At 46.9% G+C, this 22,182-nt stretch overlaps 1 protein-coding gene across 1 annotated transcript in view; it reads left to right on the top strand.

The window, feature by feature from the left end:
- The window catches only part of LOC128828511 (maestro heat-like repeat-containing protein family member 2B), a 38,208-nt gene extending 16,267 nt beyond the window's left edge, over positions 1-21,941 (top strand). The window contains exons 17-31 of the mRNA XM_054013238.1: positions 2,308-2,431; positions 3,865-3,974; positions 7,783-7,935; positions 9,089-9,243; positions 10,357-10,519; positions 10,970-11,163; positions 14,126-14,263; positions 14,471-14,582; positions 16,284-16,430; positions 17,606-17,788; positions 18,697-18,852; positions 19,355-19,489; positions 19,762-19,864; positions 20,950-21,015; positions 21,844-21,941. Coding sequence (XP_053869213.1) covers positions 2,308-2,431; positions 3,865-3,974; positions 7,783-7,935; positions 9,089-9,243; positions 10,357-10,519; positions 10,970-11,163; positions 14,126-14,263; positions 14,471-14,582; positions 16,284-16,430; positions 17,606-17,788; positions 18,697-18,852; positions 19,355-19,489; positions 19,762-19,864; positions 20,950-21,015; positions 21,844-21,941 — 2,037 coding nt within the window. The remainder of the gene's footprint in view (positions 1-2,307; positions 2,432-3,864; positions 3,975-7,782; positions 7,936-9,088; positions 9,244-10,356; positions 10,520-10,969; positions 11,164-14,125; positions 14,264-14,470; positions 14,583-16,283; positions 16,431-17,605; positions 17,789-18,696; positions 18,853-19,354; positions 19,490-19,761; positions 19,865-20,949; positions 21,016-21,843) is intronic.
- The last annotated feature ends 241 nt before the right edge of the window (positions 21,942-22,182 follow it).

The raw sequence follows: 22,182 nt of genomic DNA, 5'->3' as shown, positions 1-22,182 counted from the left end.
GATGTGCCCGTTACTCATTGATTAGGGTTACTCTTCTGTGGGGGCGAGGGTTCTGTAATTTTATTAATGTGGGGCTTATGTCACTTGTGTGTTCATATGGAGCTCTACTCCTTCCTTCTACAAGTCCCCTCCCAATGGAGCTCCCAATGGAGCTATCCTGCAGGACCTAGGTTCCCCAGGGCTAATAACTAGAACTAGATGAACATGCGCGTGCACACACACACACACACACACACACACACACACACACTACAGCACTCCCCAGCTGATCCCCTTATATGACCCTGTACTCAATGGGTTGGGTTAAGCAGCACTTTCAGTTTCCCCCCCCCCTTATATGCCCCAAGTTTAACACGTCCCTATCACACTTTCACATTACAATTGTACTGGGAGTAACACACTTGATGAGCAAAGCCCACAGTATTTCTGGGCACTACAGGGATCTTTAGCTTAGGTACAAGAAGTGTTGCTGCCGAGTAAATGGGGGAAGCTAAAAACACAAAAGAGTAAAATTCAGAGAGAGAGAGAGAAGCCACCAGCTGAACCATAAAAGTTATTTATTGAATAATAGTGATAACTACACAAGGAGCTAAACAAACATAACAGTTACATTGTAAAGGTTAATACCTGAGGTAGAAAAGAAAACAGAGCGAGAGAGAGAGAGGGATCTCACCCACTCCATGAGGCTTGCACTGGTCGGGGTTCCCAGGTGGTGGTGGTAGCTCAGGGTCCTGAGTGCTGGAGACAGGCAGAGCCCCCAGCACGATCAGTCAGGAGATGGAATCCCTGTGGAACTGATGCAAAGTTTGGGTCTATACATCAGAACCCTTACTTGGGCATAGGTCGGGGGTTTTGTAGAGAAAATACAATGGTTCAATGGAGAACACTAGATTTGTTTATGGGTAAACTGATGGCTCAAGGTTTTCTTTAGACTAGACAATAGGAGCTGATCACTCTTGGCTATGGGTGTTGTTTTCTTCTAGGGAGCTCACAAGGCAACTAGGCTGCTTCAGTATTTTGGGATATCAATCAAAGATTTATTACTAGAATTGGTCTGATAATTGCTGAGCTGGGTGTGTGCAGTTGTAGGTTCATTAACATCTGGAGCAGGGATTCCCATGATGCAGTGCGTCCCTGCTTTTCTGGTCCCAGAGTTCAGTGCGGTTCCCCGTTCCTCATTCTTTATGCTAATCCCTATTCCATCTTTCATGCAGATCAGGCTAGGGGAGTTGTCTCTGTTCTTCATTCTGTATGCAAATGGAGATGTCTTAATCTTGTGACCCTTGTCAGCAGGGCCGGCTTTAGGCCGATTCAGCCGATTCGGCTGAATTGGGCCCCGCGCCAAGAGGGCCCCGCGCTGCAGCTGTTCACCCCGCCCACTTCCCCCTCCTCCCCTGCCCTGCACGCCCCGCCCCCTCCCCTGCTTCCCGCGAATCAGAGATTCGCGGGAAGTCTGAGACTAAGCAGCAGGGGCGGGCCGGCCGGCAGCATGAGGTAAGCTGGGGTGGAGGCGGGAGAAGGGCTCCGGGGAGGCGCGGCCTGTTCCCGCAGGCCCCAGCACGGCCCGGCTCCGGCCCGGTCCCCGTGGCTCGGGCCCCCCCATCCCCCTCCCGCGGCTGGGCTCGGGGCCCCCCCGGCCCCCCGGCGGCTCGGCTCGGGGCCCCCTGCGGCTCGGCTCGGGTCCCCCCCGGCCCCCCCGGCGGCGCGGCTGGGCTCGGGGCCCCCCGGCCCCCCTGCGGTGCAGCTTGGCTCGGGCCCCCCCCCCGGCGGCGCGGCTCGGCTCGGCTTGGGGCCCCCCCCCGGCGGCGCGGCTCAGCTCGGGTCGGGGCCCCCTCCGGCGGCGCGGCTGGGCTCGGGGCCCCCCCGGCCCCCTGCGGCTCGGCTCGGGGCCCCCCCGGCCCCCCCGGCGGCGCGGCTGGGCTCGGGGCCCCCCCCCCGGCGGCGCGGCTCGGCTCGGGGCCCCCCCGGCCCACCCCGGCAGCGCGGCGTGGCTCGGGTCCTGGGGGCGGGGCTTGCAGCAAGCCCCGTCCCCAGGAATCGGGCCCCGCTCTTGCTAAAGCTGGCCCTGCTTGTCAGGAGGGGTCTAGGTGTGTCTCCCCAAACCCTTCATTGTTCTCTGCAAGCCTTTTCTCTGATCGGTTTTGGTTCAAACAGACGGGGGTGGAGGGTGTCCTTCATGAGTCACGCCGGCTAGATACTGCGCCCTGGTTCCCCAAAAACACAGAGCTGACTGGTATCAACAATAAGGATGGCAAGTGAAGTCTCGTACAGCTGGAGAACATTCATTCTTCATTCTTTTTTAATTAGACTCAGGAAACTTTTAATCGGTTTGGATCTCTGATTGGACAAATAGCACCATACAGCTGTGATTCACTGGCCACGTCCCGTCAGTGGGTGGTTGACTGTATCAGCTGCCTTCTCTGTATACAAGGTGAGGAGACCATTAGCAGGTATAAGTAATTCTTCACCTTCTTTCACTGTTGTAATGTCCATTTTTCTGCCTGTCTAGTTCTTTCTGTCCTGTCTGTTGGCATTTAGATAACAGAATGGTGACATCTTGTAAATACCTCATTAGAAGAGAAGATTATGATGTGTAAAGAGCCTAGCACACTTTTGGGAACTGTACAAATAATAAATGGTCTGCATACAGGTAGATAACTGCTAAATTCCTTAGGGCTTGCCTACACAGGGACACTAAGGAAAGTTAATCCAAATGAACTAAAGGTGTAAATTTAAAGTGGCATTAAACACGTGTGGATGCTCTGATTCTGAATTAAAATGGCCCTTATTAATTTTAGTGAATTACATGAATTAAACTAACCTGAAATAAGGCCCCTTTAATTCTAAATAAGTGTGTCCCCATAGGTGTTTAATGAAGTTTAACTAATGCATTTTGAAAATTAATTTGGATTAGCTTTCTTGACTATCTCCATGTAGACAAGCCCTTGGTACTAAACATTTTCATTCTCTTTACCCTGCCACTGACTGTATTGGAGGGGTTTCCTGGAATAATTCTTTAAACAAAAAGTTCTTCTAGCAGCCCTCTGTCATGAGCATTCAAAGCTACTGGAGTAAGTGTAGGCCATTTTCCCCTCTGTGAAAGAGTAGGATATTCTTTTCACCTAATGGTTAGATGTAAAGGGATAGAACTTGGTTATCGTTTAAGGCCATTTCCAATTAGGGTGACCAGACAGCAAATGTGAAACATCAGAACAGGGGGTGGGGGGGTAATAGGAGTCTATATAAGAAAAAGACCCCAAAATCAGGACTGTCCCTATAAAATCAGGACATCTGGTCACCCTATTTCCAATTATTATTAATCAGTCCTAAAAACAGTGTTGGTGATTCAGAACCAGAAGAAGGGACTCCAATCTTTGAATGTACAACATAGAAATCCCAGCATTGTTTAGAAGTGATTGATGAGCCTAGGTTTCCTGCCAAAGGTTTTGTCCAGCCCCATCTCTTTTACAATGAGAGTTTTGTGGAGGGATTCACCTCTACATTGGAACCTGAGATCTACCTGCATGAGTTGTACTTGACTATGAGATTAGATTTAAATACTGAGAGCAGAGAGGCTACTGAAACCAGACACACCCAGAAAGCTGCTCCAAGCTGAATACAGTGCTTGTTTAATCCTGTTTCATTCACAATAACATACCACTGCCGTTAACTTTCAGACATTTAGGGTGTAATCCCGACTTCATTACAGTCAACAGGAGTTTTGCCATTGACTTCAATGGAGCCAAGATTTTACACTATGCTGATAACAGCATACCACATGGATCCTTCTGTATGAATATCCATGCAGTAGAGGTTCAGTTTCATTAATCGTTACAGTACTTTTTCTCCTTTTCTCCACTCCAGGCCAGTCCATGAACCTGGGGTCAGCAGCGGAGGAGCTGAGATGTCTCCGTGAAGCACTAACAGCTCCAGACCCTGAGGCTCTGTTTCAGACATCTTCCAAAATGGCCAGGGTAACTGACTCAAAAAGCTTGTGCAGATGTTCTAGTGACGGGGCACCATTCATTTTACATTTACGCTTTCATGATGCCTTTCTGTACTTGGAGTGAGCTGTGGGAGCGGGGCATTCATTGCTAGTAACCAGCAAGATGCTTTTCATAGATGTGTGCTATGAATGCCATGTAAAAACCATAAAAAGAACAGGAGTACTTGTGGCACCTTAGAGACTAACAAATTTGGTGCCACAAGTACTCCTGTTCTTTTTACGGATACAGACTAACACGGCTGCTACTCTGAAACATGTAAAAACCAGATTCCACAGAATGCTGCACACACATGAAAATACGCACGCAGCTGCGCACACATGGACCTATCCAGCCATCCACGAGAAAAAACTGTGTTAGTGGAACATCAAGCTGAGAAACCACCCAGTCTTCATTCTGTCACTTTGTGGGTTTGCCTTAGCCTATATTTGTGTGCATGCCTCTCTTTACTTCATTTTATATGTTGTAAAAAGATGCAGTGTATATAAGAGAATACAAACTGGAAACTTACCTCCGGCATATCTAGTACAATGTTCATAGAATCATAGAATATCAGAGTTGGAAGGGACCTCAGGAGGTCATCTAGTCCAACCCCCTGCTCAAAGCAGGACCAATTCCCAACTAAATCATCCCAGCCAGGGCTTTGTCAAGCCTGACCTTAAAAACCTCTAAGGAAGGAGATTCTACCACCTCCCTAGGTAACCCATTCCAGTGCTTCACCACCCTCCTAGTGAAAAAGTTTTTCCTAATATCCAACCTAAACGTCCCCAACTGCAACTTGAGACCATTACTTCTTGTTCTGTCATCAGGTACCACTGAGAACAGTCTAGATCCATCCTCTTTGGAACCCCCCTTCAGGTAGTTGAAAGCAGCTATCAGATCCCCCCTCATTCTTCTCTTCGGCAGAGTAAACAATCCCAGTTCCCTCAGCCTCTCCTCATAAGTCATGTGCTCCAACCCCCTAATCATTTTTGTTGCCCTCTGCTGGACTCTTTCCAATTTTTCCACATCCTTCTTGTAGTGTGGGGCCCAAAACTGGACACAGTACTCCAGATGAGGCCTCATCAATGCTGAATAGAGGGGAATGTTCACATCCCTTGATCTGCTGGCAATGCCCCTACTTATACAGCCCAAAATGCCGTTAGCCTTCTTGGCAACCAGGGCACACTGTTGACTCATATCCAGCTTCTCATTCACTGTACCCCCTAGGCCCTTTTCTGCAGAACTGCTTCCTAGCCATTCGGTCCCTAGTCAGTAACAGTGCATGGGATTCTTCCGTCCTAAGTGCAGGACTCTGCACTTGTCCTTGTTGAACCTCATCAGGTTTCTTTTGGCCCAATCCTCTAATTTGTCTAGGTACCTCTGTATCCTATCCCTACCCTCCAGCGTATCTCCTACTCCTCCCAGTTTAGTGTCATCTGCAAACTTGCTGAGAGTATAGTCCACGCCATCCTCCAGATCATTAATTAAGATATTGAACAAAACCGGCCCCAGGACCAACCCCTGGGGCACTCCACTTGAAACCGGCTGCCAACTAGACATGGAGCCGTTGATCACTACCCGTTGAGCCTGATGATCTAGCCAGCTTTCTATCCACCTTATAGTCCATTCATCCAGCTCATACATCTTTAACTTGGTGGCAAGAATACTGTGGGAGACCGTATCAAAAGCTCTCCTGGACTCCTTTCCCATTCATGTTATTCTCCCAAGGGATCCTGCCCATCAGTTCCCTGAGGGAGTCAAAGTCTGCTTTTCTGAAGTCCAGGGTTCGTATTCTGCTGCTCTCCTTTCTTTCTTGTGTCAGGATCCTGAACTCGACCATCTCATGGTCACTGCCTCCCAGGTTCCCATCCACTTTTGCTTCCCCTACTAATTCTTCCCGGTTTGTGAGCAGCAGGTCTAAAAGAGCTCTGCCCCTAGTTGGTTCCTCCAGCACTTGCACCAGGAAATTGTCCCCTACACTTTCCAAAAACTTCCTGGATTGTCTGTGCACCGCTGTATTGCTCTCCCAGCAGATATCAGGGTGATTAAAGTCTCCCATGAGAACCAGGGCCTGCGATCTAGTAACTTCTGCTAGTTGCCGGAAGAAAGCCTCGTCCACCGCATCCCCCTGGTCTGGTGGTCTATAGCAGACTCCCACCACAACATCACCCTTGTTGCTCACACTTCTAAACTTAATCCAGAGACTCTCAGGTTTTTCTGCAGTATCATACCGGAGCTCTGAGCAGTCATACTCCTCTCTTACATACAATGCAACTCCCACACCTTTTCTGCCCTGCCTGTCCTTCCTGAACAGTTTATATCCATCCATAACAGTACTCCAGTCATGTGAGTTATCTCACCAAGTCTCTGTTATGACAATCACATCATAGTTCCCTGACTGTGCCAGGACTTCCAGTTCTCCCTGCTTGTTTCCCAGGCTTCTTGCATTTGTGTATAGGCACTTAAGATAACTCACTGATTGTCCCACTTTCTCAGTCTGAGACAGGAGTCCTCCCCACTTGCACTCTCCTGCTCGTGTTTCCTCCTAGTATCCCATTTCCCCACTTACCGCAGGGCTTTGGTCTCCTTCTCCCAGTGAACCTAGTTTAAAGCCCTCCTCACTAGGTTAGCCAGCCTGCTTGCGAAGATGCTCTTCCCTCTCTTTGTTAGGTGGAGCCCGTCTCTGCCTAGCACTCCTCCTTCTTGGAACACCATCCCATGGTCGAAGAATCCAAAGCCTTCTCTCCGACACCACCTGCGTAGCCATTCGTTGACTTTCACAATTCGACGGTCTCTACCCAGGCCTTTTCGCTGCACAGGGAGGATGGAAGAGAACACCACTTGTGCTTCAAACTCCTTTATCCTTCTTCCCAGAGCCACGTAGTCTGCAGTGATCCGCTCAAGGTCATTCTTGGCAGTATCATTGGTGCCCACGTGGAGAAGCAGGAAGGGGTAGCAATCCGAGGGCTTGATGAGTCTCGGCAGTCTCTCCGGCACATCGTGAATCTAGCTCCTTGCCAGCAGCAGACCTCTCAATTTTCTCGGTCGGGGCGGCAGATAGATGACTCAGTCCCCCTGAGGAGGGAGTCCCCAACCACCAACACCCTCCTCCTTCTCTTGGGAGCGGTGGTCGTGGAACCCCCATCCCTAGGACAGTGCATCTCATGCCTTCCAATCGGTGGAGTCTCCTTCTGCTCCCTTCCCTCAACTGTATCATCCAGTCCACTCTCCACATTAGTACCTGTGGAGAGAACATGGAAACGGTTGCTCACCTGTATCTCCATTGCTGGTACACGGACGTTCCTCTTTCTTCTTCTGGAGGTCACATGCTGCCAATTTTCTTCACCATCCCTCAGTCCCCTCTGCGCAACCTGCTCCGATTCTTCAGAACGTTGTGCCTGAAGAAGCATATCCTGACGTCTGTCCAGGAAATCTTCATTTTCTCGTATGCAACGCAGGGTTGATACTTGTTTCTCCAGACCTTGAACCTTCTCTTCCAATATGGAGACCAACTTGCACTTTGTACAGACAAAGTCGCTTCTGTCCTGTGGAAGAAAATGTTGTGCTAACTGTGCAACAGAGGCTTTGCCTCTAACCAGATATCATTAGCGTAGAATACAAAAATGTCGTATATAGACTATAGAGAGAATTGTAATCACAAATGGCTCACTAGACATGAGGCTAATTAACAATTTGCTGATGCATATATCTTTCCATAGAGATATTAGGCCTCCATTTTTAAAAGTGCTGGAGCCAAACATCATTGCAGGCTCTCCTGTTTTTGATTTGTTCCCAGGTTATTAGTGAGTACTTTCCCACAGAACAGGCCACAGACTTTATTCACTCCACATTGGAAGGTATGCTGTCTCCTAGCCCCACCTGTGCCACGGCAGCTGGACTGTGGATGAAGATCATCCTGAAGGAGTGTGGAGATGCCATGCTCGACCAGGTAAAATGGGAAACTGGAGAGGTTTTCTGCCTAAACTCTAGACTTTTAGAGCTTTGCCCTCATGTGTAATGAACAACAATCTTGCTGTTTCTCCCCCTCGAACATAGAGTCAATTCCATCTCTGTTCCTACCCTAAGATAGGCAATGGCAGAATCAATCGCAGTAGACAGAGATAATCCAAGGGAAAAGGAAGATGGTCGGTTATTTATTTGTCTAGCTTGTTGCCACAGTATTCAGCCAAGAAAGGCTTGAAAAAACAGACTCTGGGGAAAATACAAGACAGAATGATTGGCACTTGGAGGCATCCAGTTCTTAGGAGGCCTATGGCTAAGGGCTACCTGGATAAAAATAGCACTGTGGTCATTCCCAGTCAGCCTGGAGCCTGGGCTCTGAGACCCACCCTCTTGCCAGGTTTCAGAGCCTGGGCTCCAGCCCGAGCAGGAACTGCTACACTTTTACACTGCTGTGGGATTTTTTGCTGTGTAGACGTGCCCTTTAAGAATAGAAGGGAGAGAGAAAACTATAGTGTCTTTGGGATCCACTATTTATATGCCTTATTCTGGAGCCCAGTGCGTTAGGGCTAGATGAAAGGAGCACTCCACAAATCTTCTAACAAGGCTGGTGAAAGGCCTCAGGACAGGGAACCCTCGCAGCAGAACTGCCATGTTTACCCAGTGTTTTGAAGATGTGAAGGGTTAGGAATGACTATGAGAGGTCGTCACCTGTTCATAGTCCCAGGCATTTGCACACGGTGTTTAAAACACTTGCATATTTTGTGCTTGTGGTTGTTTATGAACTCTGCATTCTTCGAGGCAAATGGTCGGGATTTGGCTGCTTAAATCACACCTGCAAAATGTGGGCAAACAAAGCCGCCTTTTGTGCATGCGAACTGGTTTATTTAATGCATAGCTGGGCACCACCACATTAAATTACCTGGTATGTATATGTGTGTGTCAGTGTTAGTTTTTACAGCCAAGTGTGGGCAATTTTTGTGGGTTAAAGTTACGCAGACATATTTGAAGATTTGTTTCTTGAAGTGAGGAATTTCTAAAAAAGCAGCAACTGGCTAACTGGCTAAATAAAGGTTTTTATTCTGTAGAATGAATGGAGAGAAAGAAAAAGAGACATTTCTTTCTGGTTTTGTTCCTTCCAGGTGCCAGATATCGTGAATAATATATATAGCTGTATGCCTGCTATCCAGGAGGGCAGCTTGAAGCAGTTCCTGGTGGAGGCAGTGTGCAGTCTCGCTCACCATCACGTAGAGGCAGTGATCTCCAGCCTCCTCACAGAACGTCTGCCGATGGACAGGTATATACCGCTACCTATTGCATTCATCTTGGTAAAACATGGATCCCACAGCTTTACTGGGAGATGTAGGGCTTTCTTTAAGCAGCAGAGAGTTTGGAATAATTCCTAAAGTTTAATAGCCTGGGTCTTTCTGCAGGAAGGTCCAAGAACATGTTAAGGTGGGGTGCGGAAAGAAATTAAGTGTCATTCTGTTTCCATTAATTAATAGCTGCTTTGACATCCTAAAGACCTATCTTTACTGGTATAACTGGAGGATATTGTTGGAAACATCTACCTCTCTAGACACCTGAATTGACCTGACTCTGGAAATTAGCAGTGGCTGTTGGTTTCTTGGTAGCATGATAGCTTCAAGTCCAAATCCCTGGCTAATTACAAAGAATAGGGCCAATATTGTCATCAGACCTCCGCTTGGTATCAGTGAGGGTGTGGCTGCTAGAATAGAGTTGCTGTCCTGGGTACTTAAAACTGGACTGGAAGCAGATCCATCATTTCATTTAAAGCCCCCTAACTGAGTTATCAGTTATCAGTGCTGGAATCCAAGACCATAAGAATGGCCATACTGGATCAGACCAAAGGTCCATCTAGCCCAGTATTCTGTCTTCTGACAGTGGCCAGTGCCACATGCCCCAGAGGGAATGAACAGAACAGGTAAATGTCAAGTGATCCAGCTTCTGGCAAACAGAGGGTAGGGACACCCTTTGTGAAGGGGACATAGGATGGCCGTGAATATTCGTTCTCATAGTTGTATATCCAGTTAGTAGGAATATTGCTTTTCTTTCATCAACTGCCTTCCAAACCCCAGATCTTTGGAGCCACATGTTCATGATTCCATATTTACTGGGAAGAGGGAAAACAGGAACTGAGGTTGGCGCTCTGTGTCCTGTCCTTCTGCAGTCTAGTATTAATGGTGAGGCTGCAGTACGACTAGGTCACTTAACCTAGTTCTGTAACTGGAAACTCAATATTTAAATATGAGGAGCGTTAAAGGAGGACAGTACTCCTAACTTTCTCATCATTGGCAAGGAGAAAATTTGGTCTTTACTTAAATATGACGCATTCAGTCTGAGCCACAAAAGTGTCCAGGGGTCACATGTAACTTCTGTTAAATTGCAGTTACACCACTGAGCTGTGGAGATCTCTGGGAGGAGACCCCTTGCTTGCCACTCAAGTCCTACAGGTCCTGAAAGACAAGATAAAGACTCCAACAAGCCAAGAAGGCAACATCACCTCAGAGACTGAAATCGACAGGGATTTTGCAGCTGCTGAACCTCTCGAAGTAAGTTAGATGACAGACACGTCTTTCAGGCTTTCCTCTGCCCTGTGACAATCCTGCTGATGGAAAGCTAGAAGTGTGGTATAATATTGCTGTGTGGGCACTTCTCCTCTGATGTACTATTTCCCTCAGTCCAGTTCTGCTGTCTGTGGAACAAATATGGCAGTTTTAGAGTATGTGGCTGATTTACTTAATAACATCTGGTAATTAGCAAGTCTTTGAACCAAGTTTCTCACAGCGCTTTGCAAATATTCCTCAGGACTCACAACATGCCTTGGTAGGTCATACACATTTTTACAGATGTGGGAAACTGAGCCACGAGTTAAGCGAGTTGCTCGCAGTCATTCAAGTTACTGGCAGAAGTGAGAATTTAGTACAGCAGATCTCAGAAGGGGAGAGAGGGTGTGATGGTGTTGGGAAGAGATCTCAGTTTTTACCATTCTCTCCTTTCAGGCAACATGTGCCATCTTTGAGGTGGTGTCAGCACTGCAGTCGAGCAAAGCTGTGCAGGAGCTGCTCCCAGAGTTGTTTCCTGTTCTCCTGCAGCAGGTCAGCCGAACCCTAGGACAAGAGATGCCTTTGCCAAGGATAAGCAGCCGGAGGGAATTCCAAAAAGACCTACAACATACTAAGGACAACCCTTGCCGGTAATTAGAAGGAAGGGAGAGAAACAAAGAGAATTCTAATAGAGTTGTGTGACACTCCTAAGGAGTTCCCAGGGTTACGAGGCACCTTACCATTGCCTGCCCTTAGAGTGAGGAAGTCTTGTCTGTGTCTGCTGTGGGTCAGTTCCCTGAAACGACCAGGCTCTGGCAAAACAAACACTGCCATCCAGGCCTCCTCAGACTCTTTGTACAGGTTAGTGATAGGCACACACCAACCCCCGAGTCTTCTGACCGTTCTGTAGTGTTCAGACCTTTATCCACTGAACACCCACAGAATTACCAGGCCTGCTGTTCCCAATGGAACAGTATACACCAGTTTATTACTTATACTTTAGACTCTATACTTTATACTTTATTACTTATACTCTATACCGCAAAACACACAGCACTTAGGTATATTTATAGTGAAAACAAGAACAGAGATGATCAAAGAACAGAGATTCCAGTGATAATGAGTAAGAATGCAAGCAAAAAATGGTTACATGTAAAATGAAATCATAACATGCTCCTAGAGACTAAACTTAACCAACACGTTAACCTCCTGTCTAAAGATGTTCCTCACCCAAAGTTCTCAACCAAGCCTGATAGCGACCCCGCTGTCCATCTCGCTGTCCATCGACTTCCTAAGTGAAAGATACCAGGGTGTCTTCTTTGTCCCCCAAATATACTAGAGCAAACCTTTGATGTGTACCCCAAAATTGGGTCCCCACCCCCGTCTACTTCCTGTTACTTTTCTTTCTTTGAAGTTCTCACAGTCCTTCTGAACTGAATGTGAACTCTACATGCTTAATTTACAGGTAAACAAACAGATGGATAAACATTTCTTGCCTGAAAGAAAACCATTTTTTCACTTTTCCTGGTGACTAGTCCCTAGACACAGATCATAAGAATGTAATTTTCAATGCATATACATGACTCTTTGCACTGCATCTGTACATGCGTTTCACAATGATATTGGTGACATGGGCTTTTATTTGAGACTCATATGGCAATCTTTTAGTGAACTAGAATTAACATACCAGACCCCTCGGCACCCACTCTGTGCCCCTCGCCAGTTAACACTAAGAGATTCCTGAGTCATCAGTTGACTTCAGCTCTGGTAGCCCATTAATGTACATTTCCCACCATTCTCACAACATTATTAGTTTCTATTATTGTTGTGTTTCTTTATTCCATGCCAACAAGGTGCTCAAATTACAGACTTCATGGTTTTATCATGTCTCTGGCTTTTCGTAGGAAACCAGGATCTAAACTCTATTCATGGATGGGCAGCGGGTATAAAATAAACATAAGGAAGTACTACTTCACACAACACACGGTCAACCTGTGGAACTCATTGCCAAGGGATGTTGTGAAGGCCAAAAGTATAACTGGGTTAAAAAAAGAATTAGATAAGTTCATGGAGGACAGGTCCATCAATGGCTATTAGGCAAGATGATCAGGGATGCAACCCCATTCTCCGGGTGTCCCTAGGTCTCTGTCTGCCAGAAGCTGAGACCGGACAACAGGGATTGGATCACTGGGCTGGCATTAAAGGTGAAGCTCTGAGCCAGCCACGCTGGAACCCTGAGGCCGAGCCCCTGTACCCTGTGGAGTTAAAATCCGGAGCCAGGAGCCCCAAACTCTGATGCCTGGCAGGGCAGAGGCCTGGAACTGGGCTATGGAGTATTTGTAGCATGTTGAGGGTAAGGGGAGGCTCAGAAACAGAGAGGCTGAGAACCCCTGTTCTACACTTCTCTTTGCTGCTTCACCACCCATTTCAGTGTTCCCTCCATCCCCCAGACTGCCAGACCTCTACACCGGCTTCTCCAGCAGGCTCTCCATTTGCATAGATAACAGGGAAATCCCTGATGAGCCCCCAGCTGTGACAGAGAGGGGTGTTGCACCCCCACATCTTCGACAAACACAGACCGCATTGAGACTTTCTTGCTTGTAAGCCCCAACATATAGTCTATTTAATCCCCCTACCAATACATAGCACCTTTATATTTAAGTATCAAAGGGGTAGCTGTGTTAGTCTGGATCTGTAAAAGCAGCAAGGAGTCCTGTGGCACCTTATAGGCTAACAGACGTATAGGAGCATGAGCTTTCATGGGTGAATACCCACTTCTTCGGACGCATCCTATATGTCTGTTAGTCTATAAGGTGCCACAGGACTCCTTGTCACCTTTATGTTGTATCTCAACTTTCTAAACTCTTCTCCAAAAGTGGGGGGTAAGGTGTTTCCACTCAGAGACCTCACTTTGTCAGGCTCTCCTAGCTTTTTGTCTTTCTGTTTCTCCTAGTGTGACTAGACAGCAAGTGTGAAAAATCAGGACAGGGAGTGGGGGGAAATAGGCACCTGTATAAGATAAAGCCCCAAATATCGGGACATCTGGTCACCCAAGTTTCTTTCTCTGTTCCCCTCAAAGAGCTCCTGCCCATGTCCTTTTATACAGTTTCCCTGTTAATGGAATGATTGGTTCCTTGACTCACTAGCCCCAATCTGACCTCGTAATCAGATACACCTCTGTCCAATTAGGCCTTCTGTGAGGAACCAAATTAGTACTAATAGTGACCAGAGTGCTGATTCAGCACTCTGTAACGTCATATCTGGAGATATGACCCCAAAATGTGCATTAGTGATCACCACACTCTATGCCCCCAGTGTTTGGGTCCTGATCATGTATCTTTTCCATATTATTGTATTCTGCTAGTGTCCATACTCCTTGCAGAAAGGGGAAAATGACTGCAAAATTTTGTCCCAAAACTAGTCATATGAGATGTATGAGACTGAAACTTACCTCCCGGTATCAAGTCCTTCCAGGAACACTGGTGTCCAGGATATTGCCAATGGATGAACTGTCGATGAACAGCAGACCTGACAAGTAACCGGGGCTTCCTCGCTCTGTTCAGGCTGCACCTTCCTACTGAATGCTGCAGTTCTGTACCTCTCTTTCCCCAGGATTTCTATCAAAGCATTAGAGGCTGTGCTTTTCAGAGCTGGGAATGAGATACTGGGGAGAGCGCTCAGGGAGCAGAGAACACAGAGTCTGCTTGAAAACCCCAAGACTCACCATGAGGGAGTGTGTCTGCTGGTGAGGTAAGAGATCTAGGAGGCATCATTTTATCCTTGGGAATCAGTAGCAAATAGAGTGGCTGAGAGGGAACCTCCAGTTTATAGCTTTGTGGGGGTGCCCTGGGTGGAAACACACAGCTCCCATTCTTAGATATCAGTGCTGTATGCTCAGAGCAGCTGAGTTTTTGAAGTGTGCAATCTACCCCATAAGCGGTTTATTTTGTCTTCCAGTGTTCTGCTAAGAGCTGAACTAATAACACCTGAGATCTTACAGAGCCTCCTCCCCTGGGTGAATTCCCCAACAGAAAATCTCCGAGTCACCAGCACAGCTTTCCTTGCCCAGGTAAGACACAGGGTTCTGAAGAGCGGTTTCACCATTAGACTGTTGTCTCATGTTTGCCTTTCTTTTGGGAGTTGTACAGTTCATTTCATAGGAGTAATTGTCATTTTAGATAGTAGAATGGGTCCTCCTTTATATGGAAACCTCACAAGGAATTTCATTATACCTTTCTGAGTCATTCTCTCGCTGATATTTTTATTGCTGTCATTGCCTATACTAGCTACACAACCATTGGTGCTGGCTGAGAGAGATACAGACAGAGTTTGAATTCCTGGACCTTTTCTGCCAAGTCCTAGTGCTGATACTAACCAACAGCTCCTGATTTTGGTTTAGCTCAGCAGATCTTCTGAATGAACCTAGTGTCCTAATACTATAAAATAAGCAAATACAAATACATTCACATCTATCTTAGGTTCTCATTACTGTAGTATCTGAGTACCTCAAAACTCTTTAATGTCTGTATCCCCACAACACTCCTGGGAGGTAGGGAAGCACAATGATTCCTATTTTACAGGCAGGGAGCTGATGCACAGAAGGGCTAAGTGACTTGTCCAAGGTCTTTGAGGGAGCAGGAAATTGAACCTGGGTCTCCTAAGTCCTGGGCTAGTGTGATAACAGCTGGACCATCCGCCCTTTCCACAGCCTTCCTCTAACATCGGCATCATATTTCCCACTTATGCTAAGCAACTATCTTAGGGGCTCATCTGGTTCTAAGAAAAACAATCAATCTGTGCCTGTGATGGGCTGTACCTGGGCTTTGAGGCTCCTTACAAGAGACCCCGTGGTCCTACTACATCCTGCCCCAGGAAAACAGCCACAAATCTGGGTCTGACTAGAGAGGACTCATGAAAGCAGCCAATCAGAGCCCATCAGGCTCAGCTAAAAGGAGCTGCAGGGCCTTAGCAGGTCAGTTCCTGGCAGGACCTGGAGGGGCAAGAAAGGGGGCTGCTCTCTGGTCACAGAAATTCAGGGGATAGCCAGAGTTTGATTCTGGCAGCATTTGCTTAAGCTGGATTTGCAGGAAGAGGGTCCCTAAGAACTTTAACCCGGAGGTGAGGGTGAAGCTAAAAGTGGCCGGTAGGAAGAAGCAAAAATGAACTGAAATCAAGCAGTGCCTAGCTACTGTTTCCAGGGTCCATGGTTTGGAACCCAGAGTTATGGGCAGGCCCTGATTCCCTCACCATCTACAGTGGCATAAGCCCCACGGAGGGGACAATGCTTATGGAGAGCTTGAACAAAGGGCAGAATTTCAAGGACCCAGAGTTGGGTCTGGAGACCCTAGTGAGGGCAATGGGATTGTTCTTGACTACCCCAGAAGGGGTTCATTTGGACTTTGGGACGCAGCCAGAGGCCTAAGCCACAGAAGACTCACTAAGGTCGGCTGGCAGGGTACGCCAGGGGTGAGAAAAGGACTGTGGTACCAGACCCAGCCACTAAGAGGCTCTCAAGAGGTGAGTGGATCCCTATGATCGTGCCCAAAAGGAAAGCTCCAGGTTTTAAGACATTTCTCATTTGTGTGGAATAATAAAGTTACAGTGTCTTATGTGCCAAGTATCAGAGGGGGAGCCATATTAGTCTGTATCCACAAGACTGTGGCTGTAGGAGGACTCCTTGTTGTTTTTAGTGTATTCCATGTCTGCTCAAATTATATTCCCAATCTTAATGATCATATTGGGGCTAATGGACATGTTGATTTTATTTCAGCTAATGAGTGACCCCATGCTCAGGGAGAAGACGTTCCTTAAGTCCGTCTTGAGCATCTTGGAAGAAAGGTCCCAGGATAGGAACAGCATTGTCCGCCAGATGGCTGTGAGAGGCCTGGGAAATTTAGTCTATGGGGCGCCTGAGAAGGTAAGAGAGATTACTGAATAGAATGCAGCATAACTAGAGAAACCAAGAGAGAGAGTTGTTCAGAGTTTACAGAGGCTGCACAAAATGCACTAGGCCAAATTCTGCTCTCTCACATACCCTAGTAACCTCTTTGCAGTAAATATAGAGCAAGCTGGATCCTTTGGTAAGCTGGGCATAAGTCAACAATGTGCACTTTAATATGACCATATGTAAATGTATACATCTGGGAACAAAAAATGCAGGCCATACTTACAGGATGAGAGACTCCATCCCAGGAAGCAATGATGCCGAAAAAAACGTGAGTCATGGCAGATAATCAATTGAACGTAAGCTCCCAATATGAAGTTGTGGCCAAAAGGCTGAAATGATCCTTGGAGATATAAACAGAGGAATCTTGAAGAAGAGTAAAGAAGTTATTTTCCCTCTGACTATGACACTCATGTGAGCACTGCTGGAATACTGTGTCCAGATCAGGTATCCACAATGCAAGAAGGATGCTGATAAATTAGAGAGGATTCAGAGAAGAGTCTCAAGAATTATCAAAGGATTGGAAAATATCCCTTTAGTGATAGACTCAAGGAGCTCAATCTATTTAGCTTTACAAAGAGAAGGTTAAGGAGTGACTTGAGGACAGTCTATAAATACTCACATGGGGAATAAATTTTGATAATGGGTTCTTCACATTAGCAAACAAAGGTATAACAAGATTCAATGGGGAAAAATGAAGCTAGACTAATTCAGACTGGAAATAAGGCATACATTTTTAATGGTAATTTTAATTAACCATTGGAACAATTTACCAAAGGTTGTGGTGGATTCTCTGTCACTAGCCATTTTAAAATCAAGATTGGATGCTTTTCTAAAAGATACACTCTAGTTGAAACAGAGACTATTTCGGGGAAGTTCTATGTTATGCAGGAGGTCAGACCGGATAATCACAATGGTCCCTTTTGGCCTTGGAATCTAAGTAACTAGGAATCTAATAATAGGATTACACAGGTGTATTATGGCACCAAGTTGGGCTCATTGTAGCTAGCACTTGGTCTGAAATATAGCTACAGGTCTCTGGGGGGAGACGGGGTTAATGAAATTTCCACAGCTTCATAACTGCTAAAGAAAACTTTTTAGAAGTGTGATCAGTGATAAGTGTTCTTTAATGTCATATGTTTGTACAGGTGAAAAAGCACAAGAAGTTTCTTCTGGACATACTGATCGGGGCCTTACATGACATTTTCAGTTCGGAAGTCATTGGCGAGAGCATGAAAGCACTGGCCAAAGTCCTGAAGGAGCTAAAAGAGAAGGACATAGGTTCTTCCTTCAAAGACCTCACCCAACAGATCCGGACCTACTTTGACGATGTATGTGAACAAATCTCTCCAACCCCAGTTCAACCGATCTTGATTTGACTCCATTTACAATGCGTGATGTGGACTCCCTGGGCATTGCTCATGTCGGAGTGAAGAGATTTTAGGCCCCAGGGAAGAGAGGTGTTTTACAGAGGAGGAGAACATTAGGAGGATGGGGATGACATCCCTGCTCCCACAGTCTCACCCTTCTATTCTTCTTTATTGCCACTGAGAACCTCAAAGAAAGTCTGAATACTAGATTAGATAGCTAGATAACCATGAAATGGGGGTTACAGAGTACAATAGAGAGTGTTGGGCCTGTTCTATACCATTTTTATGTGAGAGGGTTGGAATGATAATTCTGTTTTGCACAGAATTTAGAGATTTCAAATTTGGGTTTTGTTCCTATTTATGGGAACCCCTCTCCCCAAAGTTCAAAACTCTTTGTGAAACAGAATTACTATTCTGAACCTAGCTCTATTGGAAGCCTTGGCCCAGGCAGTCTGCTCTCAGACTATCCCGGTGCTGGGAACCCAGGAAACTCTGGGAGCTAGAGGTGCCAGGGAGTTGCAAATTTGAGAGCCAGGACTCCCAGGGTCCCAGAAGCTGGGGGCCTGGAAGCCCACAATCCCAATCAGCCTGCTAGATCGGCTGCCACAGAGCTGGATGGGTGCACTGGAAAGACACCAGGCAAGTTTCTAAGGACCCCTACCTGGCTTCCGGAGGAATTTCATCAAAACTGAACTGTCTCTAAAATATTTTGATGAATCAGCAAATTCGAACAAAAAATTGGTTAATTACCATTTTTCCGACTAGCTGTAGTTGGAATCACTCTACTTTAGCGTAGAAGAGATGGCTGTGCGAAGTGCATGATGTGATTGTCTCTTAGTTACCAACTTGCGGGGCTTTCTTGGCTGTAGGAGGATGATGCTCTTCGCTCAATGGCCTTTGTCCTATTTGGCATCCTGGCTCGGCTGACAAAGAGAAAATGGAAGACCTATTTCGCCGACCAGGTTAAACAGAGCTGGGTCACACTTCTGCTGCACCTGCAAGACCCAAACCCTGAGGTTTCAGTGGTAAGACTGACAGTGACTTATTTACTAAGCAAAAGGAATCTTCCTCCCAATGCCAGGGGAGCTCTGTAATTCCTGCCTGCTGTGGAGGCCCAAATTCTCCCCTCAGTTCATTGCCCTCCTGCTGAGTCAGTTCCAGCCAGGTTGGTCCATGGCTGCCTCACCAAAATCCAGGAGAGGTCATGGGTCTGACCCTGACGGGTCTCTGTTCCTGTCTGTCTCTGCACCCCAGACCCCTGCCTCCCCAGAACAGAGAGACCACAGATATGCCTGGGGCAGCAGCTTTCATCGGTATATCTGTTTCCAAAAGACATTGATGCTACCTCCAGGTTTCAGTTGAAGCTCTCCCATCTATTAGTCATTCCTGCATGTTTTCTGCCAATTCCATCCAGATGAATCCCTTTTTTTCATCCTGGAATAGATGAGCAGTCACGCAGATGAGTTCCCTTTGAATGAACATAGCACTCGGTAGGGAACAATTCAATGGTGTGACGCTCTTTTTCAGGAATGCAGAGCTACGTTTCACCTCTGTTTACCGTTTTTGGGACAGAAGAGACTCCAAAGTGCAATTAATGAGCACCTTGGTGGCACAGCCGAGCTGAAGCCTGAAGAGCTCCAGGTGGACATTTGCAGACACCTTGTGAGTGAGCTGTTGAACTGTCTAAGATTATTGATTGGAGTGGTGGTGTAGAGGTGGGGGGGATGTGTGATAGATAATGTAAATAACTGTAAGAGTGGGATATATGACTGAGGGTGATGGGAAATGTAAATTTGCCACAGATTCCCATTGTTCCCACTTCTACCCAGCCACCTGTTCTCTATCTTATTTACCTGTGGTTCGTAAAAGCATGTGCTGGCAGTCAAAGGGCACTTCTAGCCAGAGAGAGCTCATGTGTCCCTGATTCCCTCTAGGCCAAAGAGAATGCAGAGCTGCTGGAGAAATTGTACCAAACCACCATCACGTACTTCTATAGCAGCTGGGAAGAGATCCGAGTAGTTGCAGCCAACTTAGCTGGTGAGAGATGATGCCCAGTGTCCCTTTTGGTATTTCCATTGAGGGAGACAGAAACAATCCCACTGTGCAGCACTGAGCTGCCATTAATCTCTCTGTGCCTCAGCTTCCCATCCATAGATGGAGATGTTAATATCCCTACCTCTCCAGTGTGGTGGATTAGTTCCAATCAAGTGCTTCGGGATCATTGCAGGGAAAGCACGGTGCAGTCATTTAGTAGTAGAAGCAGGGACATTGTCACGTAGGGCATGGTTACACTTCGAGCTGGGTGTATAATTCCCAGCTTGATGAGACGTACCCGCACTAGTCCTGCGTGCTAGAAATAGAGAGTAGTTGCGATGGCAGGAGCAGCAGGAGGTTTAACCACCCCAAGAATGAGCGCATCCAAACCCCAAAGTCTATTCTCAAGGTGGCTAGCTCCTCCCACTGCTCGTGCTGCCTTAGCTACATTCTAATGTTAGCATGCTATCGCTGTCAGAGCCAGTGTGGGCCTGTCCCATTGAACTGGGAGTGATACCCCTAGATCAAAGTGCAGACCTACCCACAGTGTTGTTCAGTGCTCCTCACTGCTACTTCATCATTGGGAGGCATGCAGCCCACCTCCCCATAGCGCCTGCTGTTTCAGGTTCCTGGCCACACCACCTTGTCAAGGAAGCATTAGGTTCCTCCTCTTTGGCCCTGTGCCCTCTTCACCCTAACACACCCATGTGAGACAGGCAGGCATTGTGGCCTACGTCTCACCTATCAGTCATCTTGTGAGATCCCTGCTTAGAACTCACTTATTCCTGGCCCCAGTCCTTTGCTCAGACCACTAGACCAAGACACTATCTTAGTATGTCTCCAATAACTGACAGCAGTGGCAAGAGGAACAAATGGGTTTTATGTAAACATTCTTTTTAAAAAATGTCTCTCTCATTCTCTTCAGTGTGGACTCTAAACTGCTCTAGCATCCTCTTGCCCACAGCTCACCCTTAGGCCCACAGTAGGAGATACCAAAGACGTGTCTAGGGGCTGCTAATATCACTTTGCACTCAACAAGGGAAGGTTTTATTATTGTTGCCGTTATTTATTTTACATTGTGTATTTAGGCATCATCCTGGAACACACAGACAGGCAGCGTATGGAATGGCTGGACCTGGAACATCTGCTAATGTGTAAGTAATAAATACAGCTGAAGTCCTGCTCATTAGTGAGTTCTAAAGGAATTTAGCTGACAAGCCGCAGTAACTGATACCACTTGTGCAAAGTGCATCAGCCACACAGCAAAGGACAAATTCACTCTTGCCCAGTAGAAAGTCCGCTTTAATTTTCCCGGAAGGAGGAAGCTGCAGAAGGTGTGATATGAGTCAGTACATCTCCTGGTTGTCCTGGCAATGCCCCCTCCACAACCAGTGCTATCCACTCTTTGGGCTTTATTGGCTCTCTGTGGACTCCCCAGGTGAGAAGAAGTTGTAGCCACTTTCTGCTACCTCAAATTTCCCACCAGCAATTTTTCTTCCAGTAGGTGCCCTGTATCATGCATAAACCTGCTTGGACCTGGCCTCTGTTAAATTCCAGGTTTAGTTGAGCTCAGGCAGTGTCTCCTGAATAGAGATGGAAAATAAACTTAAAAGTGGAAGCTATTGAAACAATGGGCCTTCTTCCATTTACAGCAGAGTGGATGACTTTCTGGTAGAGTCAGGGTCTCCCTGCAGTGGGGAGCATGAAAGGGACCCAGTGGAGGAACCTAAAACTTTGTATTGGAGAGCTGCTGTAGCGTGGTATTCAGAGGTAATACGTCTCCAGCTATTTCAGGCACAGGGGACTATAAGAAAAGTGAGGCATATTGATCTCTCAGGTATTTTCCATCCCAATAGAAGAACTGAGCCCAGTTTCACATTTTTCCATGTGATCATTCTGCTTAGGTAGTTCAAGGTTCTGTGATCACACTTAGCTGTGATTTGACAGTCTGTTCACTAACGTGTTGTCCTCTGTAATTTCAGCTCTCCAAGTCCTACAGAAAGACCCAAGTCCCACTGTCCAGCTGGTGGCAACTGAGATCATCAGTGACATCTGTTCTGGCCGAGTGATTGGGGAATGAAGCGCAACGGAGACAAACAGAAGAAGGTGCTCCAGTAGTATAAGGGCCCTACCATCATTCAAACATTAACCCCACCCCTTGCCCACCGGTCACCAGAATCCCACACCCATGGGGTATTACTTCCGGGGTCAAGGCGGACACATAACCAGAAGCAAGGTGTGTCATGTGGCCCCTCTAAGAACTCCTCCCACCGTCCTCTACCAATCAGGAGGGGTTTCAGCCGCTGGGGACCACCAGTTTG

This window comes from Malaclemys terrapin, chromosome 23 (genome assembly GCF_027887155.1).
Source record: "Malaclemys terrapin pileata isolate rMalTer1 chromosome 23, rMalTer1.hap1, whole genome shotgun sequence".
In the NCBI taxonomy this organism is placed as follows: Eukaryota; Metazoa; Chordata; order Testudines; family Emydidae; genus Malaclemys; species Malaclemys terrapin.
Note: the sequence above shows the minus strand (reverse complement) of the source record. Positions and strands in the feature narration are given on the sequence as shown.